Source organism: Ciona robusta, chromosome 13 (genome assembly GCF_009617815.1).
Source record: "Ciona robusta chromosome 13, ASM961781v2".
NCBI classification, from domain to species: domain Eukaryota; kingdom Metazoa; phylum Chordata; class Ascidiacea; order Phlebobranchia; family Cionidae; genus Ciona; species Ciona robusta.
Window position 1 is genome coordinate 3,164,686 of NC_143247.1, and position 8,990 is coordinate 3,173,675.

General features: G+C 39.8%; 2 protein-coding genes across 3 annotated transcripts; both read left to right on the forward strand.

The window, feature by feature from the left end:
• The first annotated feature begins 186 nt into the window (after positions 1-186).
• On the forward strand, positions 187-3,079 carry LOC149725847 (lysozyme g-like). 2 transcript variants are annotated; one of them, XM_089891372.1, is made up of 6 exons: positions 187-391; positions 488-619; positions 993-1,088; positions 1,453-1,566; positions 2,006-2,091; positions 2,716-3,079. In XM_089891372.1, the coding sequence occupies exons 2-6, from the start codon at positions 580-582 to the stop codon at positions 2,986-2,988; spliced, it is 609 nt and encodes a 202-aa protein (XP_089747498.1). In that variant the 5' UTR covers positions 187-391; positions 488-579; the 3' UTR covers positions 2,989-3,079. The 2 variants fall into 2 exon arrangements, with proteins under 2 accessions (XP_089747498.1, XP_089747499.1); XM_089891373.1 differs by lacking the exon at positions 187-391 and having other exon boundaries at positions 423-619.
• Positions 3,080-3,179: 100 nt separating this feature from the next.
• LOC149725848 (lysozyme g-like) lies at positions 3,180-8,656 on the forward strand. Its single transcript, XM_089891369.1, has 7 exons — positions 3,180-4,318; positions 4,802-4,942; positions 5,876-6,034; positions 6,386-6,478; positions 6,797-6,910; positions 7,441-7,526; positions 8,295-8,656. Exons 1-7 carry the CDS (start codon positions 4,279-4,281, stop codon positions 8,565-8,567), a joined length of 906 nt encoding a protein of 301 aa, XP_089747495.1. The 5' UTR covers positions 3,180-4,278; the 3' UTR covers positions 8,568-8,656.
• Positions 8,657-8,990: the final 334 nt, after the last annotated feature.

An 8,990-nucleotide genomic window follows, 5' to 3' on the forward strand; every position in this document is an offset into this window, starting at 1 on the left:
GGAGTAAAATATGAACTGTTAACCTTAATGCATAAACACGCAACTTGTTCTTTCTGTTTTTACTGAGTTGGTTAAAACAAACATCCACAAAGTTACATACACGGTAACTTGTAAGTGGGCACGGGGTGTATAAACACCCGTGTTATAACGACTGTCACTTTCCTGCCCAGACACAAGTTACATTAATATAACTTATATATTTCTGCATGGCGGGCTAACAACAGTCGTTAAAACAAGGGTGTTCTGTTTCATACACCTCGTGCCAGCTTAAGAGTTACCATGTATGTAAGGTCGCAAGTGCTTTTTTGAATGAGAAGTTGCTAAGCAAAGGCTGCAACTAGAACGAATGCAGCAGACACAGATGTTTAGCGCCCACGAAATTGCTGAGAAGGTAAATCTTAAGTAGCCTACTGTGGGAGTGTATAACTGATAGCGGTTGTTTTTTATGTGAAGACAAATTTAGTAACAGTTATATAACAATGTTTAGACATATGTTTCTCTCTCACGAAGCAACTATTTATAATCGCTGAAACCAAGACCGTTATCACAACTCGCGAGTTGAACGAATACGGTTTGAAAATGTTGAAGGTATTTTTGCTTTTCCTGTTCGTTGGCGTAGGTGAGAATCTCCTATAATTTGTTAATTTAAAATATTACAACTCGTAAGTAGGCAGCAGGCACGAGGTGTGTGAAACGGAACACCCGTGTTATAACGACTATCGTTGCCTGCCACGCGAGGATAAATAAGTCACAAACGTGGTAACTCGTAAGCGGGCAGTCGGGCACCACGAGGTGTATGAAACACAACACCCGTGTTATAACGATTGTCTTTGCCCCGCCATGCCAGCAGAAGCAAGTCACATATATACGTGGTAACTTGTAAGTAGCACGAGGTGTAGGAAACTGAACACCCGTGTCATAACGACTGTCATTGCCCCGTCGTGCGAGGTTAAATAACTTGCATTTATAAATAACTCGATTTTGATTTGCAGCCATCGCTTATACCGGTTGCTATGGCAACATCTACAACACTGACACCACCGGTTGTTCCAGTCAAACATCAAGTCAAGATAACTTGGGTTACAGCGGTGAGTTAATTAATTCTACACGCCGTGTTGGAGCGAGGATAACTAAGTTATATACAAGGTAACTCGTAAGCGGGTAGGAGGTGTTTGAAACAAAACACCTGTGTTATAACGACTATCGTTGCCTCTACATGCGAGGGTAAATAAATTATAGGCCTATTCGTGGTAACTCGTAAGCGGCTACAAAGTGTTTGAAACAGAGCACCTGTGTTATAACGACTGTCGTTACCCGCCATGCGAGGACAAATAAGTTACATACGTGGTAACTAGTAAGCAGGCACAAGGTGTATGAAACAGATCACCTGTGTTATAACGACTGTCGTTGCCCGCCATGTGAGGATAAATAATTCACATACATTTATATCAGGAATCTCCGCTTCGAGGCAAATGGCCGCAACAGATCTGTCCAGAATGAACCAATACAAAAGTAACATTGAGAATGCTGGACGTCAACTGTGTATGGATCCTTCTGTCATTGCAGGTTTGAACTTTAACTTATAGTAGAATGGGGCAATACGGGACAGCTTTAGTACATAATATCCAAATATTCTGATTGTGTTTTAAACAATCAACAATGGTCTATTGGACGAGTCATGAAGATACGGTTTTATAATTCTTTGAATTTTCTTTGTTTGCTTCCAAATGTGACGAGAAAATAGAATAAAAAGGTGTCCCATCTTCCCCCACCCTATACTATTAATACTGTCCCGTAAAGTAAGATTTGCCGGATGTCAGACGAAACGTCTGAAAACACACGAAGATGTCGTTTTCCGGCCACGCGAGGATATAGCAAGTTACATTCATTTATTTTTTGAAGTACCTTATAACTTAAAGTCGCTGCATTTATAGTGTGTCCGTTATAAACAGTACTTTTTATTTCTGTTTACTGTAGCTAAGTTGTATCTACTTTATACTGGCAGGCATCATTAGCAGGGAAACTCGTGCGGGGGCTACCATTGGTTCAGACGGTTACGGCGCAGATGGACACGGTTACGGTTTGATGCAGGTATAATGTATTATATGTATTTTATATAATGGTGTAGCCTAGGGTTACGAAGGTAGTGTATAATGGTGTATACAGAGAAAATGTACAGGTTATAATGTGTATTATACAAAGCCATTCATAATGAAAGAGTACGGTTATAAAAAAGACACCCATGTTATAACTTGACAGTGAGCATTAGGTGTATGAAGCCACCATGTGTGTCTGGTGTATGAGAAGACACCCATGTTATAACTCGACAGTGAGCATGAGGTGTATGAATACACCATGTGTGTCTGGTGTATAAGAAGACACCAATGTTATAACTCAACAGTGAGGATAAGGTGTATGAAGCCACCATGTGTGTCTGGTGTATAAGAATACACCAATGTTATAACTCGACAGTGAGCATGAGGTGTATGAATACACCATGTGTGTCTGGTGTATAAGAAGACACCAATGTTATAACTCAACAGTGAGGATAAGGTGTATGAAGCCACCATGTGTGTCTGGTGTATAAGAATACACCAATGTTATAACTCAACAGTGAGCATGAAGTGTATGAATACACCATGTGTCTGGTGTAAAAGAAGACACCCATGTTATAACTTGATACGCAGTACCATTAATGCTGTGTTAATCCTTCAGGTCGACGATCGTTACCACACCATACAAGGTGGCCCTACATCTCTTGACCATATATTACAAGGCACTGGCATCCTTATATCAAATATTGGACAAATATCTTCGAAATTTCCATCTTGGGACCAAAACATGGACTTAAAAGGCGGCATATGCGCTTATAATATAGGTGTTGGGGGCGTGTGGTCTTATGATAACATGGACGTCGGTACAACTGGGGATGACTACTCTAGCGATGTAGTGGCTAGAGCCCAGTATTATAAAGACAACGGGTATTAGGGAAATGGGATTATAAGCTATGATGTAATAGGTGGTAAAATGGTGGCAGGATATTGGCGATTCTGGTAATAAATACAACCTATATAATTTAGTAGTTTGTTGTCATTTGTACACCATACATGGTGGCTTCATACCTCATGCTCGCTGTCGAGTGTTCATAAATATCTCATTCTCATTGCCGAGTGCACTTCATGCTCGCTGTCGAGTTAAGTTATAAGTGTAGAATATGAAAATTTCCCGTTGTTAACATGTCCATACATGGTGGCTTCATACACCTCATGCTCACCGTCTAGTTATAGATCTAGATTATGGTACACCGTATATAAACGCATGTGTCTGGAGTATTTAAATTGCAAATTAGAGTTACCGTTTCTCCAAGAAGCGAGGGAGAATGCATTGTAAGGCGAGCACTTAATAGGTATTCGAAAATTATCTGGAATTCTAAAACTTGTGCTTAATATAGGGAATGAGGAAATGCCCGTTTATTGTAATTGTTGTTTGTCTTAGATTGAAGTCTTTGCGATCTTTCGGCCTAAGTTTATATGAATTAATGAGTGTAACTTATTTATCCTTGTATGGAGTAGAAACGACAGTCATTATAACACGGGTGTTCTGTTTCATACACCTCGCGCCCGCTTATCAGTTACCACGTATGTAACTTGTTTATGCTTGCATGGCGGGGCAATGACAGGCGTTATAACATGGGTGATCTGTTTCATACACCTCGTGCTCGCTTTTACGAGTTACTACGTATGTAAAAATAGAAATGTGTCTGTCTTTAGGTAAACCTATGGTGAGTCCAACACATGGCAGGTCTCTGGGGACTCTGAAAAGGCATGCGAAATATACCAACTGTGGATTTCTTCTATGTGGGTGAGGTCCTACTGCAAGTCATGTCTAGTGCCCAAACCTTATATATATATATAGTAGGGTGGGGGAATATGGGACACCTTTTTCATTATATTTTCTCGTTCCATTTGGTAGTAAACAAAGAACATTCAAAGAATTATAAAACTGTAACCTCTAGCCTTCCATAGACCGTTGTTAACTGTTTAAAACACGATCAGAATATTTGAATATGAAGTGCGAAAGGTGTCCCGTCTCCCCCCACCCTACTATATAGGCTACAATTACTTTGTTTGCCCTGTATTTTACGCCGAAGTAAAATACCGAACGCTAAGTTGCAATGTTTGAACACGCGTGTTGTTCTCACGTATCTGTCTATTTATATCGAACGAAACAAACCGCACTTCGGTAAAGAAGATTCACTAGAGGAACTAACTGTTCAAGATGAAGCAATTGTTGGTTATCTGCCTTTTGATTGAAATATGTAAGTAGTTAATATAACGTAATATTTATTTTGGTTCTCACTGTATCAGTCTTGTGTGTTAACATATTTTTTGAACATAATAGCCAATATCAGATTAATAACAAAACGAAGAGAAGAGAATTAGCAACAAAACGACAGTCGTTAAACACGCTACTGATAAAATATATAGTAGGGAGGGGAAGATGGGACACATTAACATTCTATTTTCTCGTCACATTTGGTAGTAAACAAAGAGCACTCAAAGAAATATAAAACCGTATCCCCACGACTTCCATAAACCGTTGTTAATTGTTTATAACACGATCAGGATATTTGGATATTATGTGCTAAAAGTGTCCCATATTCCCCCACCTCAATATATCTTGCGTTTTCCTGCTTATTCCGAACTCTACGTTTGTTTAAATATTTTCAACTTCGCTATACTGTATTATAAGCTATATTCGAATGTATGTTATACTATATGTTGAATTATTCGCATTACAGGTGTAGCAAGCGACTTAGCATGCACACGCAATGGTGGGACTTGTTTAGATTATCGTTACTACTTATGCACTGCTGGTTATGAACAAGGATTATGTGACGGGGATTCGAACAGGAAGTGCTGCCAGGAATGCGATAATACTTGTAAGTGTATAGGATGCTAAATGTGGTGTTCCTTTACACCTCATGCTCACTGTCAAGTTATAACATGGGTGTCTTCCTATACACCAGACATACATGGTGTATTCATACACCTCATGCTCACTGTCAAGTTATAACATGGGTGTCTTCTTATACACCAGACATACATGGTGGATTCATACACCTCATGCTAACTGTCAAATTATAAAACGGGTGTCTTCTTATACACCAGACACACATGGTATACACTTCATGCTCACTGTCAAGTTATAACATGGGTGTCTTCTTATACACCAGACACACATGGTGTATTCATACACCTCATGTTCACTGTCAAGTTATAACATGGGTGTCTTCTTATACACCATACACACATGGTGTATTCATACACCTCATGCTCACTGTCAAATTATAAAACGGGTGTCTTCTTATACACCAGACATACATGGTGGATTCATACACCTCATGCTAACTGTCAAATTATAAAACGGGTGTCTTCTTATACACCAGACACACATGGTATACACTTCATGCTCACTGTCAAGTTATAACATGGGTGTCTTCTTATACACCAGACACACATGGTGTATTCATACACCTCATGTTCACTGTCAAGTTATAACATGGGTGTCTTCTTATACACCATACACACATGGTGTATTCATACACCTCATGCTCACTGTCATGTTAGGATACTTTTATGTTTATCCTGGAAAACCAAGGGGTTTATACACGGGTGTTGCACACCATACATGGTGGCTTCATACACCTCATGCTCACTGTCTATATATACGAATACAAATATTAACCACCTATACATATATCTGTAAGTATAAAGCTGTTAATGGCTCTCATATTACAAGTGTAGCCTATGTTATTAATAGAATTAACACGATATATACGAATACAGATAATAAAACCTGTATACTTGTTTAGGCATCTCAAACGAGAATAGTTATGCTTCATGCTGTGACTCACAATGCACTCAAAGTGGTGGGAAATGTCAAGATAATTCAAACTACTGTAGTGGTTCTTATTCATCTGGAAAGTGTGGAGGGCCTTCATCAAGGCAGTGTTGCAGTGGGGCAAGTTCAGGTAAGCCCTGTTATATTGAATGGATGTAACTTGTTAGTCCTCGTGTGGGCGGAAAACGACGGTCGTTATACCACGAGTGTTTTGGTTCATACACCTCGTGTCAGTTTACAAGTTACCACACTTTGTATGGTACTGTATTTCTGTCTGTTTTTTTTGGAAATTTCGACAGCTTGTTAGTGAACACTGGGGTGGAGCAATTGCCGTTAAGTGTCTTGTCTAAGGACACAAAGTACAAAGGGCTGCGTTTGGTTAAGAAACAACTAACTATAAGACTTTAAACGCTAAGAATATATGGCTTATTCGAAATAGGTCGACATATATCGTAATTTAGTTATGTTATATGTCTTGCAGGTGGGGCCTTCGGTTGCTATGGCAACATCTACAATACCGACACCACTGGTGCTTCATGCACCACGTCGAGTCAAGATAACTTAGGATATTGCGGTAAGTGTGAAAAACGTTAATATAGGATCTCACGCATATACAATGTTGGGATAATAACCCAACTGTAGCTCATAGCCTAAAAACCCTGGGTGTTTAATAATGGGCCAACTCTGGAGATAATGGGCCAACTCTGGTCTAAATCCCAGCCCCCATGGCATGCCTCACTGTAGAACCTCTCCCATATAAAATAGAATGTGCATATACAATGTTGGGGTAATGGGCCAACTCTGGCCTAAATCTCAGGTCCTATGACGTGCCTCACTGTAGAACCTCTCCCATATAGAATACAATGTGCTTATAAATTTATTGTATGTATAGGCATATCAGCGTCTCGTCAATTGGCCGCTACAGATCTTAACAGGATGTCCCAATACAAAGACGAGATTGAACAAGCCGGTTACCAACTTTGTATGGACGCTGCTGTTATTGCAGGTTGGGATATATATAAGCGGTTGGGGTAAAATGGGCGCATTTACATGGGGTAAGGTGGTACATGATTTGATTCTATTTTTATCAACCCATTTGGGAAGGATATTTACAGAATAGTACAACCATATCCTCACGATTCCAAGGTCGTTATTAATTGTTAAAACACGATTAGGAAATATGGGATGTGATGTGCTACCGGTATCCGTCTTACCCCATCGTATATCATATGAGTTTAATGCTATATAGTAGGGCGGGGGAAGATAGGACACATTTTCATTCTATTTTCTCCTCCCATTTGGTCGTAAACAAAGAAAATGCAAATAATTATAAAACCGTATCCTCACGACTCCCATAGACCGTTATTTTTATTTAAAACACGATCAAGATATTTGGATATTATGTGCTAAAGGTGCCCCTTCTTCCCCCACCCTACTATATAATCTATACACGTATATGACACATATAGCTCCAGTGGTGAGTTTAATGCTATAATGCTGGGTGAACTATACAAGTACGTTAACCTATGTTTACAGGTATCATCAGTCGTGAAAGTCGTGCAGGGGCAGCTCTTAATTCTAATGGCTACGGTAGTGACGGGCATGGGTATGGGTTAATGCAGGTAAACTATGCTATAACTGTTTAACTTTATGGATGTTCTGTTCCATACATTAAAACACGGCCGGTGTTCTGTTTTATACACCTCGTGTCCGTTTACGAGTTATTACCACGAATGTAACTTATTTATCCTCGCATGGTGGGGCAATAGTAGTCGTTATAACACAGGTGTTGTGTTTCATACACCTCGTGCCCGTTTACGAGTTACAACGTATGCAACTTATTTTTTATCCTTGTTCGGCGAAGCAACGACAGTCATTATAACACGGTTGTGCTGTTTACGAGTTACCGCGTATTCAACTTTGCGGGTGAATATGCATGAGAAGATGAATGAATGAATGTAACTTACTTTATCCTCGCGTGGCCGGAAAACGACAGTCGTTATAACACGGGTTTAACACCTCGTGCCAGCTTACGAGTTACCATGTATGTTACTTTGTGGGTGATTATTTTTTTGGATTTTTTCTTTTTTTTTATGTATTTCTGATAATTTAGACAACCCATTAGTTACCACTGGGTTGGAGCAATTGCCGTTAAGTGTCTTGCCCAAGGACACATACGCTCACAATGGTAGCAGCATCGAGCCTTGAACCCATTACCTCTGGGTTACAGGCAGGCGCGCTAACCACTATGCCACGGCGCCGGACAGATATCCCAATATAATTGAGCATGAAGATAAACATGGCAATATGTTTGTACTCTAATGTATAAGACCCAACGCGTTGATTCCACGGGACCAGTGTTTCTTACGACTAAGTTACATTATCTTCAGGTCGACGATCGTTACCACACCATACAAGGCGACCCTACATCTCTTGACCATATATTACAAGGCACTGGCATCCTTATATCTAATATTGGACAAATATCTTCGAAATTTCCATCTTGGGACCAAAACATGGACTTAAAAGGCGGCATATGCGCTTATAATATAGGTGTTGGGGGCGTGTGGTCTTATGATAACATGGACGTCGGTACAACTGGGGATGACTACTCTAGCGATGTAGTGGCTAGAGCCCAGTATTATAAAGACAACGGGTATTAGGGAAATGATTATAAGCTATGATGTAATAGGTGGTAAAATGGTGGCAGGATATTGGCGATTCTGGTAATAAATACAACCTATATAATTTAGTAGTTTGTTGTCATTTGTACACCATATATGGTGGCTTCATACACCTCATGCTCGCTGTCGAGTGTTTATAAATATCTCATTCTCATTGCCGAGTGCACTTCATGCTCGCTGTCGAGTTAAGTTATAAGTGTAGAATATGAAAATTTCCCGTTGTTAACATGTCCATACATGGTGGCTTCATACACCTCATGCTCACCGTCTAGTTATAGATCTAGATTATGGTACACCGTATATAAACGCATGTGTCTGGAGTATTTAAATTGCAAATTAGAGTTACCGTTTCTCCAAGAAGCGAGGGAGAATGCATTGTAAGGCGCAGGCATGCAGTTAATA

Excerpts from the sequence above, each read along its gene's own strand:
- LOC149725848 (XM_089891369.1), top strand. The coding sequence starts at position 4,279 with ATGAAGCAATTGTTGGTTATCTGCCTTTTGATTGAAATAT. Across the intron at positions 4,943-5,875 it reads CCAGGAATGCGATAATACTT|GCATCTCAAACGAGAATAGT; the intron begins GTAAGTGTATAG and ends ATACTTGTTTAG. Across the intron at positions 6,911-7,440 it reads GGACGCTGCTGTTATTGCAG|GTATCATCAGTCGTGAAAGT; the intron begins GTTGGGATATAT and ends CTATGTTTACAG.
- LOC149725847 (XM_089891372.1), top strand. The coding sequence starts at position 580 with ATGTTGAAGGTATTTTTGCTTTTCCTGTTCGTTGGCGTAG. Across the intron at positions 620-992 it reads TTTCCTGTTCGTTGGCGTAG|CCATCGCTTATACCGGTTGC; the intron begins GTGAGAATCTCC and ends TTTGATTTGCAG. Across the intron at positions 1,567-2,005 it reads GGATCCTTCTGTCATTGCAG|GCATCATTAGCAGGGAAACT; the intron begins GTTTGAACTTTA and ends TTATACTGGCAG.